The sequence below is a fragment of the Gossypium raimondii genome, chromosome 11 (assembly GCF_025698545.1).
Source record: "Gossypium raimondii isolate GPD5lz chromosome 11, ASM2569854v1, whole genome shotgun sequence".
NCBI lineage: Eukaryota > Viridiplantae > Streptophyta > Magnoliopsida > Malvales > Malvaceae > Gossypium > Gossypium raimondii.
This window is the reverse complement of record NC_068575.1, coordinates 28,225,296-28,245,406: the sequence shown is the minus strand read 5'-3', so window position 1 is coordinate 28,245,406 and position 20,111 is coordinate 28,225,296. Positions and strand designations below refer to the sequence as shown.

General features: G+C 31.0%; 1 protein-coding gene and 1 non-coding gene across 2 annotated transcripts; one reads left to right on the top strand and one right to left on the bottom strand.

Annotated features, from left to right (window-relative positions):
• Positions 1-17,367: 17,367 nt before the first annotated feature.
• LOC128035070 (small nucleolar RNA R71) lies at positions 17,368-17,473 on the bottom strand. The gene has a single exon (XR_008191473.1). It is a non-coding gene; the product is annotated as a small nucleolar RNA R71 (small nucleolar RNA).
• Positions 17,474-18,143: 670 nt separating this feature from the next.
• LOC105801129 (uncharacterized) lies at positions 18,144-19,172 on the top strand. The gene is made up of 3 exons (XM_012632463.2): positions 18,144-18,377; positions 18,702-18,846; positions 18,976-19,172. Exons 1-3 carry the CDS (start codon positions 18,144-18,146, stop codon positions 19,170-19,172), a joined length of 576 nt encoding a protein of 191 aa, XP_012487917.2.
• The last annotated feature ends 939 nt before the right edge of the window (positions 19,173-20,111 follow it).

Genomic DNA, 20,111 nt, shown 5'->3' with positions numbered 1-20,111 from the left:
ACTAGAATTCAAATTTTGAACTTTATGCAATTTGGTCCTTTTCATCAAATTAAACATGTAATCAGTAAAAATTTTCTAACGAAATTTTCATACAATATTTCTATCATAATGCAGATCATGCAATAATATTAAAAGAATTTTTCTTCCAGACTCAGATTTGTGGTCCCGAAACCAGTGTTCTGATTTCACTGAAAACGGGCTGTTGCACTCCTTCTATAACGCTGAGAAATTTTTTCACCAACCTTCTCTTTCATATCACCGACTAACACATTCCTATTGAATCTCATTCCTATTTTCTGGTGAGTTTTTAAAATAACACCATCGAAATAAAATGACTGCAAAAAATTAGTTTTCTATTTTTTTTGGAACTGAAAAATACAACCAAACATATTAATAAACGAACAATACAAAGGAAAACATACACAATTGTAATAATTTTCATAATTAACATACCTTAATACTAAATAAAATAAAATTTTAACACAAATAAACTACTACTAAAAAATCTAATTATACTACTAAAAAAAACCTTAATACTAAATAACCAACCTTTTCTTGATTTTCAGTGAGGGACCTTCAATTGGATCTATTGTTTTTTATTTCTTTCGTGTGGTAACTAATCTGTAGGGGGTTGGGGAACAAACCAAACCTCCTTTTATAACCAAAATTTAAAAAAATTAAAAGGGTATTGGAACTCGGACCGACGGCATCGGCCTGACGGTTTGTCACCGATGTGACCCATTGATTACGGGTTCGGATTCCAATACCCGATAAATTTTTATTTTTTTCCAATTTTTAAAAATATTTTATGATAAAATAGTAGGGTGTTGCCTGACATGTCGACAACACCAATAAAAAAATATTTTTTTCTATTTTAAATGTATAAAAATACCTTATATTTTTGGCGTCAAATGCTGGTGCCACCAATTACTTAGGCGACACCCCAAAAAAATATTTTTTAAATGTGATAATTGAAGCAATGATTGGTGGCAGGGGAGAGGGGTGTCGTCGATTGCTCAGGCGACATAGGTGGTGCACTATTGAATTTTTCTAGAAACATAAATAATGGGGTGCTAATCCTATTTCAGCATTTATTTTATTATTTTATATTATTTGGGTAAAAAACCTAATGAAAAAATACAAGAAAATTCAATGGTATAAGGTTTTGAGAAATAGGTTAAACGACACCAAAGGTTACCTTTCTTCTTCTTCTTCTTCTTCTTCTTCTTCTTCTTCTTCTTCTTCTCTATTCTTTTCTTTTCTTTTTCTTAATAAACTTCCAAAATGGAGATGCTAATCAATATGTTATGGGGATTGCAAACTGGTAAAAATTGAAATGAAAAAGAGGGGAGAAAGTGAAAATTTTCACATTACATAATGCATACATATTTGTCAAAAGGAAAATGAAAGCTTCTATTTTTCTCTCTCTATTTCTCTCCACTTCATTTACATATTGAACAGGTATATATGTTTGCCCCACTTCAAATTGGGAATTGGGTATTTTTCATTGTTTTTGTTGGTTGTGCAACTCAAACTCTTTCTCCCCCATCATTTCCCTTGTGTCTCACAGTTGAACTAGTATAATTTTTAATCATAATCAATTTTGTTTTCATTTTTGGTCAGTCTCTTGAGTTACCCATAGTTGCAATGTTTCTGCTTTTTTTCTGAGCTTTTTTTGTATTATTCTTTTTTCACATGGTAATGCATAGGAGAAAGCTTGATGCTCTCTAGTTCTACACAGTGAACTATTGAAAGGAGAGTTTAGCTCTATCTGATTTTACAATTCCAGTTCCCCTTGCGCTATATCCCACACCTCCGACACCATACACTCCTCCTGTTTGTATCCCCATTTTTTTCTCTCGTTCATCATTTTGGTGCTTTCTATTCACCTTATCAAAGAAAGAAGGCCGGACGATAGTCGTCATTAGTTGAAGAGCTCACCAAAGGAGGCCAGACGATGGCCAGCGGTGTAGAAACATGGCAGATACGGTAGGAAAAAGAAAAAGAAGAAAAGAAAAAGAGGGAAATTGAGAAATAAAATAAAAATAAAAAGAGGGCCAAAGAGGACATGTCACGTGGTGCCGCGCAAGTGGCTAGTGTTGCCATGTCGGCAAAAAAATAACAGTGTTAAACTCGAGTACCAATATATTAGAAGGAAAAAATGTTCGAGTACCAATCTGGGAAAAAAACCATTAGTAAATTAATTAACAAAATTTTATCATAATTTATTAAAATATTCATATTTGAAATAATTTAGAAGTAAATTAAAGTATAAAAACTAAAATAGAGAAATATTATATATTTATTTTTTATTGATATAATTTTTGAATTTTTTTGTTTTCATTTATTGTTAGCACAAATCTCCAGTGAGGAAAATTTTGAACACACGAATAGAACTCAAACAAAAAATAAAGAAATAGGATAAGGCTCAAAGGCGTGTATAAAGTCACTATATTTAATGTTATATTCACCCCCACCTATATTCGGTGTGCAAAAGAGTTTCAAGCAAATTAACTCGAGGATAAATGAAGCCAATGACTATTTGCGTTTTGCACTGATGAAAATAGTCCACTAAGCACTAAACAATGTACAACAAGAAACTCAATTTCTACAAAGAATTTCTATAGTAACTCTTTATAGAACAATCTAATAATATTAGAAAATGAGGAAGGATAGAAATAATTTTTAGAACTTATTGGTTTGATTTCTAAATGAAATCGCATTCCAATTTATGGGAATTTTCATGTCTCTTCATAGAAATATCATTCAATAGGTGTCTTTTCGAATAATAACATCTTTAAAACGTCATATAATTATTAATCTAATATTATAACTATTCAAGTATTATTGTTTGGATAGTTATAATTCCTTTTCAAAAATCAAGTGATATAATTCTTGACCAAAGACCAAAAGATTTATCTTTTGATTAGTTACACCCATTCATTTATAGTTATTGGAACACTATAAATATTTGGAAATGTTCCAACAATCTCCCACTATTTTCAAAATATTTTAGATTTTGATATTCTTGGAAATCAATTTGTATAAATGAAGGTGTCTTACGATTGAACTTTCACTTAGTGAAAACATGTTAAAGTTAATCGAAATTGCATGGTAGACTACACTTGAACGAAGTATTCCATTTGATTAACCGAACACATCTCACACAATGATTTCAACATCGGCCAATACATAGTATCCAGGGACACTATTATGGCCATGTGTTTATGTCCTCTTTTCATGAGTGCTGTCAGAGCCAAACCCTTGAGCTCGTAGAAGCGACCACACTTCTACTCACATAGGTAGATCTCATCAAGAGTGTTCTCGTAATTATAACACTCTAACATATTTATGTTATGGGTCTATTAAGAGTACATTACTCATCATTCCCTCATCATTACGGGTACCTAGAAGTTTTAATCTTAGGATGAATTTATTTAGAGTGCTAACAGTCACATACTAATTATGTATTTTGTCTCATTGAACTCAAGACTAGATGTTTACCAAATGTTGAATTGAGTTTCCATCATGGGTAATTCTAATTACTCGGCTTAAGTCCCTTCCCTTTTAAGGTCTTGTTGACTACATCTCTAGCAAGACTTTTTGTCAAAGGATCCACCAAATTTTCACTTGACCTTACATGATTAATAGTGATCACCCCATTAAAGATTAATTGTTGGACATAGCTATGTCTTAATCCAATGTGTATAGACTTTCCATTATATATTTGGCTATATGCCTTTGCTAGAGTAGCCTCACTATCACAATGGATAAAAATAGTTGAAATTGGTTTAAGTCATAGAGGTACATCATAAAGCAAATTTCTTAACCATTCTACTTCTGTAGATGCAATGACTAATGCAATAAATTCTAATGCCATGGTGGAATCAGTAATACATGTTTGTTTCTAAAAACCCCAAGAAACGACTCCTCCACCAAGAATGAAGATCCATCCACTAGTAGATGCATGATCTTCCAAACTTGTAATCTAACCACCATCTGAATACCCTTCTAAAACTGAAGGATATCTATTATAACACAATCCATAGTTAATAGTTTTCTTTAAGTACCAAAATACTCTATTCAAAGCTTGCCAATGAAAACTACTTGAATTACTTGTGTACCTACTCAATTTCCCAACAACATATGCAGTATTTGGACTTGTACAAGTCACTATGTACATAAGACAACCAATTATACTTGCATATTTCATTTGACCAATTTTCTTACCAACATTAGATGCTAATTTTATTTGAGGATCCATGGGTGTAGATGTTGGTACACAATTGAAAAGATCAAACTTTTTAAGCACATTTGGTAAAGCTATAGTGCTTTCTTCTCGGGTTATTTTAATCCTAATAATAACATTTGCTACATTCGTATCCTTCATAGAAAAGTTGTTTGATAAGAATTTCTTTATGTTTTCTATTTGTTCCAAATCCGTGCCAAATATGAGCATGTCGTCTACATATAAGCAAATTATGACACCTTTTCCATTTTCAAATTTGCTATATATATGCACTTATCAGATTCATTTATTTTATATGCATTAGCTAGAAAAACATTATCAAACTTTAGATGTCATTGCTTTGCTACTTGTTTAAGTCCATATAAAGATTTAACAAGCTTGCATACCTGATGCTCCTGTCCTGGAACAACAAATCCTCCCGGTTGTTCCATGTACACTTCCTCTTCCAATTCATCATTTAAAAATGCAGTTTTAACATCTCTTTGGTGAACAACCAAATTATACATTGAGGTAAGTGATATTAAGAGTCTAATAGTAACAATTCTTGCTATCGGAGCATAGGTATCAAAGTAATTAATACATTGTTTTTGTGTAAAACCTTTGGTACCAACTTTACTTTAAATTTATCAATGGTTCCATCGAATCCATTTACAACCTATTGGTTTGAAACCCGATGGAAGATCAACTAAGATCCATGTTTGATTTCCCATTATTGAATCCATCTCATCATTTATTGCTTCTTTCCAAAAAGTAGAGTCTTGAGATTTCATTGCCTCTTTAAATGTAATAAGGTCAGATTCCATATTATAATAATAAGATATCTTATTACATATACTTTCACCTTTTCCGTCTACAAGGAACAAAATGAAATCTGGTCCAAAATCATTGGCATTTTTAATCCTTTTACTTCTTATTAATTCTTGACAAGATTCATCATTATTATCAACTTGTTCCAATGGAATCTCATTCTCATGTGAAGAATGAATCACTTGTTGTAGGTGTAATTATCTTGAAATAGAATTAAATTTATTTTCATAAAATAACATCTTTTGATTTAATAATAGTATTAATTGAAATTGAATCATTTGGTTCAATTACCATGAACCTATATGCCTTGCTATTATGTTCATATCCTATAAATATACATTCAATTCCTCTTTCACTTAACTTTTTATGTTTAGGTATTGGAACTTTGGCAATAGCTTTATAGCCCCACACCTTCAAATAATTAAGGTTTGGTTTCATTTTCTTCAATTGTTCATAGGGGTTATTTTAGTTTTCTTATTAGGAACTCTATTAATATATGACAAGTTGTTATAACAGTTTCTCCCCAAAAACTTTGTCCAAGACTTGAATATGGTAACATTGAATTTACTATTTCAGTAAATACCCTATTTTTTCTTTCAGCTACATCATTTTGTTGTGGTGTGTAAGGGGATGAAACTTGATGGATAATCCCAGTGGATTTAAAATAACTTGATTTTAGTATTCTCTACCTCTATCCGATCTTAAGCACTTGATAAATGATTCACACTGAAGTTCAACTTCAGATTTATAAATTTTATATTTATCAAGCGCTTCATCTTTTGAATGCAATAAATATACATAAAAATATCTAAAACAATCATTAATAAAAGTAACAAAAAAATTCTTTTCACCTAATGTAGGAGTATTATGCATGTCACATAAATCACTATGTATCAAATCAAACAACTTTGTTTTCCTTTTAACCTTAGGGAAAGGTTTCTTGTAATTTTAGTCAACATGCATGTATTACATTTTCAATATTACTATTAAAACATTAATTAAATCTAACTTACGCATGTCGTTTAGTTTTCTATAATTCAAATGACCTAATCTATAATGCCATAAACAAGAAGATTCAACCATATAAGTAGAAATGTTATTTTTATTCTTATTAATAGTATTGAGTTTGAACATGCTCTCATACATATACCCTTTCCTAAAAATTCCTCCCTTAGACAGAATAAACTTATCTGCCTAAAAAATAAGTTCGAAATCAAACTTATTCAATAGACTTCCAAACACGAAATTCTTCCTAACTTATGGTACATAAAACACATAATTCAAGATTAAAATCTTTCGAGAAGTAAATTGTAGTTCAACAGACCCTTTGCCCTTGATTACTGCAGTGGAAGAACTTCTCATATACAAGACATTTGTCATTTTCACATTGTGTGAACTTTGCAAACATGCTTTTGTCTTTGCACAAATGTTTGGTTGCTCCAGTATCAATCGACCATGCATTACCATCTTGTGCCATATTAAATTCGGATATCATTGTAATGAAATTTTCGTTATTATCAACCTTAGAAGATGATTTTTTTTTAAAAAAAATCGACATTCATTCTTGAAATGTCCCGGCTTACCACAATAATAGCATGAGCCCTTTTTTTTTTTAACTTAGGTGCTCTATTAGTCTATTTGAACTTTCTCTTGGATGGTTTAATAGTCTGTACTTCCTCCGTAACATGCATTTTGGCATTTTCAAAATCTAGGTTCTAATATTTCTTTCTATATTGTTCTTCAATATGAAGATGATTTGCCAAAGCCTCAAGAGATATTTCCTCTTTCTTATGTTTTAGACTTCTTTAAAAGGCTTTCCAAGATGGAGGAAGTTTGTCTATTATAGAGAATACAACAATCATTTCATCCATTTTCATATCATATTACTTAAATTGATTCAACATATTTCAATATCAAAAAATTGTTCCATAACAGAACGACCATAAACTATTTGATAATTATTGAAACGACTGACAAGAAATTTCTTACTTATAGCATCTTCGATCATGTAACTTGTCTCCAATTTGTCCTATAATTCCTTAGCGTTGACCTCATTTTAGTAGGTGTCGAACAAACCATCGAATAAACCATTCAATATGTGGCCTATGCACATGTAATCAATATTGTCCCATTTTTTCCTTTCCCGGGTTGCAACAACAGATTTGTTTTCATTCTGTTCGGGTCTTGGAGTATCCAAAACATAGGAAATCTTCAAAGTTGGTAATAAGAATTGCATCTTTTTTTGCCATGGTCGAAAATTGCCACTATCAAACTGATCAAGTTTGACAAAGTTGGAAGCCAACTCTCTTAGTGTTCCACTTTCATGTATTGTGGTAGTCATCATGAAGTATATAACCTTAAAATTGTTAGTACAAATCTCCAGTGAGGAAAATCTCGAACACACGAACATAACTCGAATAGAAAATGAAGAAATAGGACAAGGCTCCAAGGCGTGTATCAAGCCACTATCTTTAAGGTTATATTCGCCCCCACTTATATTCAGTGTGCAAAAAAGTTTCAAGCAAATTAACCTCGAGGATACAATGAAGCCACTAAGTATTTGCGTTTTGCACTGACAAAAATAGTCCATTAAGCACTAAGCAATGTACAACAAGAAACTCAATTTTTATAGAAAATTTCTGTAGTAACTCTTTATAGAACAATCTAATAATATTAGAAAATGAGGAAGGATGAAAAGAATTTTTAGAACTTGTTGGTGTGATTTCCAAATGAAATCGCATTCTTATTTATAGGAATTTTCATGTCTCTTCATAGAAACATATTTCAATAGGTGACTTTTTGAATATTAACATCTTTAAAAGGCATATAATTATTCATCTAATATTATAACTATTCAAGTAATATTGTTTGAATAATTATAATTTTTTTCAAAAATCAAGTGATATAATTCTTGACCAATGACCAAAAGATTTATCTTTTGATTAATTACATTCATTCATTTATAGTTATCAAAACACTATAAATATTTGAAAATGTTCAAATATTTATATTTAAAAATTAAAAGTTTATGTTAATAAAGATTATATTAATATATACACGAAGTAAATATGCATGCAGCTATTTGTGATGGGTGAGAGAGTTTGCAATGCTTAGAAACAAATTGCAGAGGATGTTTTATGCATTTCTAAAGGGTATTCAATTTAATTAGTAGAATTAATCGTATTTCTAGGCAAATATATTTAATAATAATTTGTTCATTTGATACTTTTAAAACTAGGTCAACCGCATCTCCATAAATGAACTGTTTATATGTGTTTTGGTTGCCTGTCTTATCTGCTTTTGTTCTTTTGCTTTATTCCAAATTCCTTTTCTACCCATAACTTCTATTAAAAGAAAATAGATCAATGCAGAAGACTAGAAAAAGTCATAGTTATGAGGGCAAAAAGTACCACTGCTTTTAGAAATAGACTCCATCGGTAGGTGGTATCAATTCAACCGAGAATTAATTGGAGTATTAATTTAAAATAATAAAATTAGTTGAATCGTTGAATTATTATTTTAAATATTTTTATTTTTAATAAAATTAAACAAATGAATCAAATTAAAAATTAATTATTTGATTAATTTAATTACTAATTCAATTTTAATTTTTTTGAAAAGGAGGCTAAAATAGATAAAAACAACAAAATAGGGATCAAAACCCTAAAGGAGTTAGACTTATAGACTTTGTTCCAAGCAAAATGCACAACAAAGTAGACTGACGAAAAAAAACAGAAAAATCGAAACTTGAATTGAAGTATTTGGACGATTTATGAAATAAATGTTAAAAAATAGCAGTTATACGAAATCAAATTGAGTTTTATTTTTATTTAATTTTAATTAATTATAATTTTTAGAATTATGATATAAAATAAAATATTTTATATTTAAAACTGTGAAAATGACGCAAAAATTATATATAATACATTTTTTTCAAAAATTATTGATTATTTTTATTTATTTGAAATATTATTGTGTTTTTAAATATTTATGAAAAAGTTTTAAAATTTTATTAAGTAATTTTCAAAACCATAAATAAAGTATTTTGGAAAAATAAATTTAAAATTTTAAAACTAAATATTAATATGTTTAAAAAATCTAAAAATATATTACTCCTAGTTTGACATCATTACATATATACATTATATTACATATACAGATACATGTATGTAAAGGTGTCCATGGGTCGGTCCCAATAAGAAATTTAGGCCCGTTTGTTAGGCTCGGGTTCGGCCCGAAAACTGAGCCTAAAATTTTGCTCAAACTCGAACCAAAAAAAAGTAATAAAACCCAAACCTGGCCCGGGTGCCCATATTAATTTTTATATTATTTTTATATAATATTTTTAAAAAATATAATACGTCAAATATACTAAAAACATAAACATAAATATTTTCCAACAAATTGAAAATAAATTAAAAAAATGTATACTTAAATAACACTAAGATAAATGTAACTTAATAAGCAAATGTGAAAAATAGTAACAAAATTAACAATAAAACAAGAGTTATATAATATTCAAATAATAACAACAAAATAGTAGTAACATAATTGTGAAATGGTAGTAAAATAATGAAAAAAACAAGAAGAAAATAATAAAAAAACAGCAAAAAAAGTATAAAAAAAAAGTAGGTTTTTTTTTTGTTTTCATATTTGGGCCACACCGGGTCGGGCTAAGAAAGCCTTACTCGAGACTCAGCCTGTTTTCTAAACAGATTTTTTTTTTTGCCAAAACCTATTTTTCAGGATTATATTTTTATCCAAATCTTCTCATTTTTCAGGCAAGCCTTTGAGTCAAGTAGGGTGGCACGGTCATGGACAGGTCTAGTTGTACGTGGGATTCTCTATATAAGTGTGAGCGTGACCCTTTCCCCATCCATCCATACATAACTTTATGTTTTGGTCTCCCCCAAAGTTACAAAATCATGGCAAGCAGAAAGCATCATTCAGCAACTAAGCTAAGTTCATCCCAAGCAATGCATATCCCTACCAACCTACACTTACTTTTCTTGATTTTATCCTCCCTCTTCCTTATCTCTCTCATCATTTTCTTGTGCGCTGGTCATCCCAACTCCGGTAAGCCTCGTAAACGCGAACGGGGTAGTGGCGCCGGAGGTGGTTGTGGCGCTGCCTGTGGGGGCTGCGGCGGGGGCTGCTGATGAAGCTGGTGTAACTTTAAGTATTGTATATGTGTTGATTGAGGTAGTTGGTTGATAATGCAGAAGGTGAGAGGCTGGGTGTGATGGTCTTCTTTTCTCCTTAGTATTGCTGGCTGTAGCCGAGTGACTTGTTTGTAAATAGAGTAAGATGATTGAGTTGCTTGTAATGTACGGTACTGTTCCCCAAATTTGAGCCTCTTATTTTTCCATGAATAAAACATGCAAACTTCATACTCATCTGAATTTCAAAAAACCAACTTCTAAGGTACTCAAAATAGAATATCTTTATTTAAATTCCACAGAAAGAAGAATGTGGATATAATAATATCTTTTCCATTTTAGTATTTAAAATATTTGATAGAAGTGGTATTTCTCATGATTTATCATCCTATGTGGGGGTGTTATCCTTTGCTATGAAATTTACATCCCAACAGTTATCCTTAGATGTGCAATCGAATGTCATGAGCAAGAATTTTGAAAGATCCTATACTTGGATGATAATATTCCAAATTGGTTATGGGTATAAGATGTTGGCTTATTCCAGAAGCCTCAAATGTTCAAAGGAACTTTTTGGTAATTATGTGTGAAACTCAAAAAATGAAGAGCTATCCCATATCTGTTGTGGTTGTGGCAGGCAATAGAGGGTTTCATTCAACTGGAGTGAAGAGGCATGATGAACCATTAACTCCATGCTAACCATATGTACAACTTGGATAGGATGAAAAATCAGAAGCTTGCATATGTACACCTTTCAGCATTGTTTCCTTCTATGCTGTCATTTTCCAGTAGAAAAACACTACTTCTGGCTAATTTTTTATGCTTTGCTGTCATCAATGTTGTTGCTGCTGGTACAGCAGAGAGGGAGAAGGAGGGGGGACGGTGGGGAGGAGAGGAGGTTTTTCTTTAATTTTTCTTTAATATTAATATAAAATTAAAATTTCTTATTATATTTTTTAAAAATATTTATGCTTTTTTATATATTTTAAATATTTTTTAGAATTAAGATCACATTGAGATCATTTGTGAATTTTTAGAGTTAATTTTTTAAAATTAAAATTAAATTAATATAATATATTAAAATTGAAGGTTAAATTTGTTATTATGTCAATTTTTAATTATCATATTACCTTCCTGTTAGTACAATTAATAGAAATGAACAAAAATATCTTCATTAATTGAGTGACTAATTTAAAAATTCATAGTTGAATTACAAAAATATATTGATAATTAAATGAACTGTAATATAATTTACCCACAAAATATTTACACGAAAACATAACAAGTTGAGTGCAAAGCAAGAAACAAGATATCCTTATTTTGCTCTCAAAATTGACGAACCACACCAACAAAGAATTACAAAGATACCACTAAGATTAGGTCAATATCTTGTGGCATTCTTCCCTAATTTATTTTTTAACTTATCTGCAACTTAAGTTAATTATGAAAAATGAATTGAAAAATCAATCTTGTCATACATCTATTTACATCTTTAACCTATTTCAATTATTAATTCATTAATTTACCATTTATTCACCACAACTTAAATATTTAGTTTATATCTAAATTCAAATCAATCATCAACAAAAATAATAATATAAACATAATTATAACAAAGGAAACATTAAAGAAAAGAGAAAAGAAATCTTATTTCGATAAAAGCACAATTCTTCTTCAATAATCTTATCTGAAAATTGATTGAATTAGATAATAAAAAGGTACAACCACTAAATAAAAATAAAACTATGAATTAAATTAAGCGACTATAAAAATGGAAGTAAAATCTAATAATCTATGAATAATCTTTCTCTCTCTCTCAAGAATGGTACTTATAAATGTTTAAATGACTAAAATTAAGGTTTCATTGAGACTTGGGCACGAAGTAACGAAAGAAACGGAAAGGGTTGAAAAGTGGCTGAGATTGGCCAAGATTGAGTTAATCGGTTTCTTGGTACCATATATGTAACAACCCGTTTTCAGTGGTGTTAAAAACAGTGATTTCAGGACCACAATTCTGACAAGTGAGTCAATATTTTTTTGTTTATTTATTATCTATATTATTATTACAAGGTCATATTAAAATTTGGTTAAGAAATTTTAATATTTAGATAGTTAATCAAGTAAAAAGGACCAAATCTTAAAAGCTGCAAAAGTTAGCTTTTATTGATTAAAGGTGTCAAATGGCTTTAGAAATTTTACTTGATGGCATTAGGTGGTAATCTATCTATTTCATTATTAGTGGACGGTTTTGATGACTAGTAACATGAAATTTAATTAATTTTTAAAGGGCAAAGATGTAATTTGATAAATAAATAAACTTAAAACAAAACAAAAGATGAAACAAACCATCTACTTCATCTTTTTCATGTAAGAACTGAAACACCATAACCAAGGGAGAGAAAACTTTCGGCTAAGACAATTTCAATTGCATGGCATGAGATTTTAGTTAGTTTTTAGTGTTTTTTTATGTTTTTGAGTTCGTTTTAGCTTAATCTAGCTAACTTGGGGTTTAATTTGTTAAACTGTTAAATTTTTTAGATTATACCATTGATGAGTTTGAAGTGTTTTTGAAGTTTAATGGAAGATTATTAAGCTTAGTTGTTAAATAGGACTATTTTGTAAAGTAGTTTTAGTAATTTTAATGTTTAGGGACCAAGTTGTTAAAATAGTAAAATTATAGGAAATTCTTGTGAAAAATTAATAAATGTGGGTTGAATAGGGACTATATAGAAATTGGCTACATTGTGTTTTGCTTAAATGTGATTAATTCATAAGTTTTGGGTTTAGGGACTAAATTACATAAAGAGTAAAATGTTGGGGTAATTTTGTAAATTTATATTAAAAGGGTTATAAGCTTAATTTTAATTATTTGATATGTTTGAATGGATTGATTGAATGAAAAATATTATTTAGATCAAGAAACGAATCAATCAAACTTGAATCGTGGAAAAGCTAAATTAATGGATTAGTCGACGGCCTTGTATTCACAACCGTTTTTGTCTAGGTAAGTTCGTATATTGATTAAGTTGTTAATTGCTATTTTGGATAAATTTTTTATTATCATTTGTGATATGTATAGCTTAAATTGATTGATAAATATAAACTAATGGTTTGGATGAAATTAAAATGTTAGTTAAAATGAAGATTATGATTGAAAATGAGAAAATTACATGGTAAAGTAATGGTGACGAACTATTATATAAATGATTACATGATTTGGATAAGATATGGCCAGTTTGAACCTTATGAGTGCTTAGAGTACAAATGAAATGTCATTAGGAGTTATTATAGTCTTGGGGGTTGGTATTTGATGTCCTATCGATGGCTGAGGTCCTGCATTTGTTACGGATTCTCCACAGCTTGTGTGAGCAACATCGTGTAGCCTAACATCCCGACCTACAGCTTGTGTGAGTAGGCCCATTTCACAGTTCGTGTGAGCATTTACAGTTACAACTCGTGTGAGCATTTTCCCACGTATCCATTGTTATATCACTATGGTTCATAGAGTATTAAATGATATACAAATGAGTTATATGAAATGAATATATGTAAATTGACTTATGAAAGGGATATTTATGAAATGGTTGTATGGTATCATGCATTGAATGGAATGTGTCACATATTATAGACATGAGATGGATGATTAAATTGCAATTTTATTTATGAACATTATATGATATTATATGGTTTCAAGTTCTTATATATGTGAACTCACTAACTTGTGAGATTTGTGATGTGTATAGGAATTGAATGAACTCATGAGCTTATTAATGAAATGATGCATGAATTGTATAAATTGAGCCAATTTTGTAAATTTACGTTTATGACTTGTACGAGCTTTCTAAGCAATAGTTGCTTACGTTAGTTGTTTTATTTTCCTGTAGATCATCGAAAATGTTGATCTATTAGAAGTTCAAGTCAGAGAACACACACACTATTTTATCTTCAACTCGGTAGAAGTTTTGGTGATTTTTATGTTGTGTTATAAATGACATGTACTAGGATCTTTTAAGTTCTTTTCATATAATGATGTTGTTTAAATTTGGATTAAGCATACTTGTGTATATATATTTGATTTTGGCTTGAATATGTCCATATATATACGTTTTTGGTTATTTGCCTTATGCTTCTTGAAAGTGGTTGAAATATGGTAGAACTGAATGTGAATTGAATGGATGAATTGGTATGTTTGGCATGTGTATAAGGTAAGGACTTGTAATCTTTGAATATGAATAAGTTTGGTGTAAGAAATGTGGTGCCAATGAGGGAATATTGGATAGGCACTTAGGTTTAATGTTTTGGTATGTTTTAAGCTTGTTTAAATGTGTTTTGAAGGAATGAGAATGATTGATTTTGGTTTGACTTGCACCTGAGGAATGGGTAATGTTTTGGCTTGTTTTAGAAGTCATTTTAGGTGCATGATTTTGTTGATGTATGTGTATGTGTAAAAGTTTACATATGAACGACTTATCAATAAAAACAATTTGTGAGCATGATTTTATTGATGTATGTGTATGTGAAAAAGTTGATTCTGCTTAAGGATTCTATTTAAGTCTATTGAAGATTGTCTTATCTAAATTTTTGCTTTACATTACTCAGGACGAGCAATGAATTAAGTTTGGGGTGTGTAAAATCTAATTTATATAGGATTTTTTAGTAGTTTATGACAACTTTTTACTTAAAATAATATTAATCCCAAGTGTTTGATTACTAATTGAGGAAATTTTATTTATATGTCAATAATGAGCATGATTTAATAAAGAATTTGATTTTATGCTATTTTTCATTAAATTTTTAGATAACTTAATTATTTTATGCTACATATTGATCTGGACATTATTTTTAATGCAGTTAGACTAAGGAAATTATGTATGATTTATTTTTAAATTAAAGTTGTATAGATATGCCCAATTTCACTCTAGATGGACGATAAACACATGCAAAATGGGTTAAGAAGAGTTGATTTGATCCAATTAAAGAAGGGTCAATTGATGGACAAGTCTGGTAAACAATTGGGTCACCAAACTGTCCAAACAAGATAGAACAAGCCCAATTTGGCAAAGGCATTTGGACTGCTCAAAAATTCACTTTTGGGAGATTTACTGAAGGCCCTTACACTTGCAAATAAATCAAAAAATATCACACCAACTTTGCCTAAGAAATTGCCCACCCCTTGCTTGATTCAAACATGATATCATGCATGAATCAAGCAACTGAATAACTCCATTCTCCATAATTTATAGTCGGCCATGGGAAGGAGAAACGTAAGGGATTTGTCATGCTATTTTTAGTAAACACACCTACCATCCTTCACTATAAATACCCATCTCCATTCTTCATTTCAATCATCCCTTAATCATACCTCATTCCAAATCATTTTTCATTTCATTCTTTTATTTTTTTTCCTTTCTTCCCATACATAAGCATTCATAATCCCCTTCTCCCTTAACCAGCAAAACCTTGAGAAGATACTCTCTTGGCCGGCCACCTTGAGAAGCAACTTGCAAAGGGGCAACACGATGATTGGAGGAAACCACTTCGATCAAATTCTACAAAATTGTCGAAACAATCAGATTTTATCCTTATCATTGTTTACTTTTAACCATGTTTGCAATATGTTTTGTTATCTTGCCATCTACAATGGTAGCTTAAATTTGTTTAGCTAGATGGTTGCATTAATTTAAAAAAAGTTTATTTAAATTGTGTTTATGATGTTTTGTGCCTCAATCGTTCATGTTTTTAATTAAACTCAAGTATGTATTTGATTCATACGTGATTGAATGCATTAGAATTAGTTGAGTGATCCTAACCACACAAAGACTAATGGGCGCATTAATTGAAAAGTGCATGCTTAATTTTGATCCTAACCCGACTAAATTGAAGGTTCATAATAACTAGAAATAACTCTATTATCTTGCATAGTTTTTAAGTTTATGTGATTAAATTGTTTCAAACCTAACCCATTCCTATTACTTCACATGAATTCTAAGAAACCCTTAGTTGAATATGATTAGTAAAATGCATGTTTTCTAAGTAAAAGATTCCGAAAGGACTTAATTTTGGTTTCAAACTCATGAAAGATCGAGTTGCCTTGGATTATTTTTCTGGAACATTGTAAGCATGATGAAAATGAACTAAGTTGAATAATGTGACTATTTTAGCCTTTGCATGTTATTCTTGTTAAATTTTGTGATTTTGCTGCTAAACCCATCTCATTCATTCTATTGCATACATTTGCATTTAGATTAAATTGCATTAGGGATCATCTTGCATCTAGTTAATTATTCTTTACATCCATCACTCAAAATATTATGTTTTTATCACTAACTTGTGAACTTTAATTTTACAATTAATTTATTAATATACATAGTCCTTGTGGAGATGATAACTCTTTTACTTACTTATTACTTGGAACGACTGTGTACACTTGCACAAACCACGCGTTACAAGTTTTTGGCGCCATTGTCGGGAACTGCTGCCTTAATCATTTTTTTGAAATTATTCTTTACAAATTGGTTTTTATTTTATTTTTATTTTAACTTTTAAATTTACTAATTAATTATTTTTTTATTCTTTATTTTTTATTTATTTTTCTGGTGTTTATAAGCATAGATTGAATCATCGGTTTATTACTTATACATCCTGAAATCAAGCAGACATTTAGATAAAAAAGATGCGAAATATTAGCCCAAAGACAAGCTAAAATGGACCTTGGAAATCAAAATGATGTTCAAGGAAATGGAACTGCTAATTTTCACAATCCAATCCTTATTACTAATGATAAGGATTGTGCCATAATATAGTACATTGTGCCCCTTTTTAATGAGTTAAATCCGAGAATTAGGAGACCGAAGATTGAGACACCACAATTTGAATCGAAGTCTGTAATGTTTTAGATGCTTCAAACCATGAGCCAATTTAGTGGAATTCCCACAGAATATGCACATCTTCACCTTCGATTATTCATAGAGGTGAGCGATTCCTTTAAGATAGTCGGTGTAACTGAATACGCATTGAGATTGAAGTTGTTTCCATACTTGTTACGAGATCGAGCACGAGCACGGATTAATTCATTGCCACCACATTCAATATCAACTTGGCAAGCATTCGCTGAACACTTTTTGACAAAATATTTCCCACCTAGCAAAAATGCTAAGTTGTAGAATGAGATCACCAATTTTCAACAATTGGATTATGAGTCCCTATACAAGGCATGAGAAAGATTCAAGGAGTTAATACGTAGATGCCCTTACCATGGGATTCCACATTGCATCGAGTTGGAGACATTTTATAATGATGTCAACGCACACACAAGGTTGGTGGTAAATGCTTCTGCGACTGGTGTTGTCTTATCGAAGTCTTTCAATGAGACTTACGAGATTATTGAGAGGATAGCCAGTAATAATTTCCAATGACTGAAAAATTGAGCAACTTTAAGAAGAAGAGTAGCCGGGGTGCATGGAGTAGATGCCCTCACTTCATTCTCAGCTCAGGTATCTTCTATTTCTTCAATGTTGAAACAATTTACTACTAACGGTTTTAATCCTATAACCACCTAGTCAATTCGAGGTTATTTCTTGCATATATTGTGGGAATGGCCATTCTTTCAAGAATTGTCCATGAAATCCCGAGTGAGTTTATTACATAGGGAATCAACACCAGAATAGAAGTGGACAAGGACCACAATCCAACTTCTATAACCCTTCATGGCGAAACCATCCAAACTTTTCTTGGAATAACACATGAAATGAACCAAACAACACCTACATGCAACATAGACCAAATCAATCCCAATAGTTTAATCAACAAGCTCCAAAACTACCACAAGCTGAGTCATCTAACAGTTTGGAGACTTGTTGAAGGTGTACACGGTGAAGAATGATGCCTTTATCCAAAGATAAGTAGCAACACTAAAATATTTGGAGAACCAAATGGGTCAATTAACTACAGAACTTCGTAATAGACCACAAGGAGCCTTGCCAAGTGATACAGAAAATCCAAGAAATTTGGGTAAGGAACATTGCAAGGTAGTTGCTTTACGAAGTGGTAAGACTTTGGAACCTAAGGAAGCAATCATTGATGATGAGCCTATTGAGAAGGAGGAAAGTCAACCGACAGTTGAAATTCCTACACCAGACGAGCCAGAACCTACAAAGTCTAATAAGGTAAAATCTAAACTAGTAAATTCAGATAAGTTAACATCTTCTTTAGATGCAAATTTATCTCTTCAGAAAAGTTGTTTAGTCCAACCAAAAGTTCCAACACCTTCATATCCTCAAAAATTCCAAACGAATAAGGAAAAATAGAAAATGCAATTCAAGAATTTTTTGGATGTTTTAAAGCAACTTCACGTCAGTATCCCGTTGGTGGAGGTTTTAAAATAAATGCCAAACTATGTCAAGTTCATGAAGGACATCTTGTCGAAGAAGAAGAGGCTTAGTGAGTATGAGACTGTGGCATTAACGAAGGAGTGCAGTGCATTCTTATAGAAAAAGCTACCACCAAAACTGAAGGACCCCAGAAGCTTTACTATACCCTGTAATATTGGAGAACCTTACTGTGGTAAAGCTTTATGCGACTTAGGAGCAAGCATCAACTTGATGCCCAAATCTATTTTCAAGCTATTGGGAATAGGTAAAGTAAGACTTACGACTATGACACTTCAACTAGCAAATTGATCTTTAGCATACTCAGAAGGAAAGATTGCGGATGTTTTGGTAAGAGTAAATAAGTTTATTTTTCCTGCTGATTTCATTATCTTAGATTTTGAAGTAGATATGGAAGTGTCGATCATCCTGGGGAGACCTTTCCTAGCTATGGGAAGAACGTTAATAAACATACAAAAAGGTGAACTCACCATGAGAGTTCAAGACGATCAGGTAACATTTAATGTTCTTAGAGTAATAAAGTTTCTCGATCCAATGAAGGAATGTTCAGTGACATTAGTTTCTATGGAATGAGAGAATAATTTAATGAAGGACCCATTGTAGAACACTTTAGGGTCTGAACCATTGGAAAATGAAGAAAGTAACGAACATATGGCTTTCATGGAAGCCAATCCAAGGAATTATGTTCAACTAGCTCGGTTTGAACCATTAGAGTTGGAAGCTTGTGAATACATGCAATCGAAGTTGTCAATCAAGGACCACTTAAACTTGAAATTAAGGTACTTCCTTCCCATTTGAAAAATGTTTATTTGGGTGACTGTTCTACTTTATATGTGATTGTTTCAGCAAAAATAATAGAACACCAAGAGGAGTAGTTGATCAAAGTTTTAAAGAAATTTAAAAAGGCGATTGGTTGGACCATAGCTGATATTTAAGGAATAAGCTCGTTCTTTTGTATGCATAAGATTATCTTAGAGGATGGTGAAAGAGGTAGAATTGATGGGCAAAGGAGACTCGAACCTATCATTAAAAATGTAGTTCGAAAGGAAGTTATGAAATGGTTAGATACGGGAATTATCTACCCCATCTCAGATAGTTCATGGGTAAGTCTAGTACAGTGTGTACCAAAGAAAGGTAGAATCACGATTGTTGAGAATGAACAAAATAAGTTAATCTCGATGAGAACGGTCATGAGTTGGAGAATTTGTATAGACTACTGAATATTGAACAAAGCCACTCGGAAGGATCATTTTTCGTTGCCTTTTATAGATTAGATGGATATTACTGTTTCTTAGATGGATATTCGGGATATAACCAGATAGTTGTATCCCCAGAAGACCAACACAAACCACTTTTACTTGCCTATATAGTACATTTTCTTTTAGGCGAATGCCTTTCAGTTTATGTAATGTACCTGCTACATTTCAGCGATGCATGATGGTAATATTTACTCATATGGTAGAAAATTTTGTTGAGGTTTTCATGGATGATTTTTCTGTTTTTGATAATACT

What these genes read in the sequence shown, in the direction of transcription:
- LOC105801129 (XM_012632463.2), top strand. Translation starts at nt 18,144, where the DNA reads ATGGGTCAATTAACTACAGAACTTCGTAATAGACCACAAGGAGCCTTG. An exon ending in AACCTACAAAGTCTAATAAG is followed by an intron (nt 18,378 to 18,701) that starts GTAAAATCTAAA and finishes GCATTCTTATAG; the next exon opens with AAAAAGCTACCACCAAAACT. An exon ending in TTTCAAGCTATTGGGAATAG is followed by an intron (nt 18,847 to 18,975) that starts GTAAAGTAAGAC and finishes TCATTATCTTAG; the next exon opens with ATTTTGAAGTAGATATGGAA.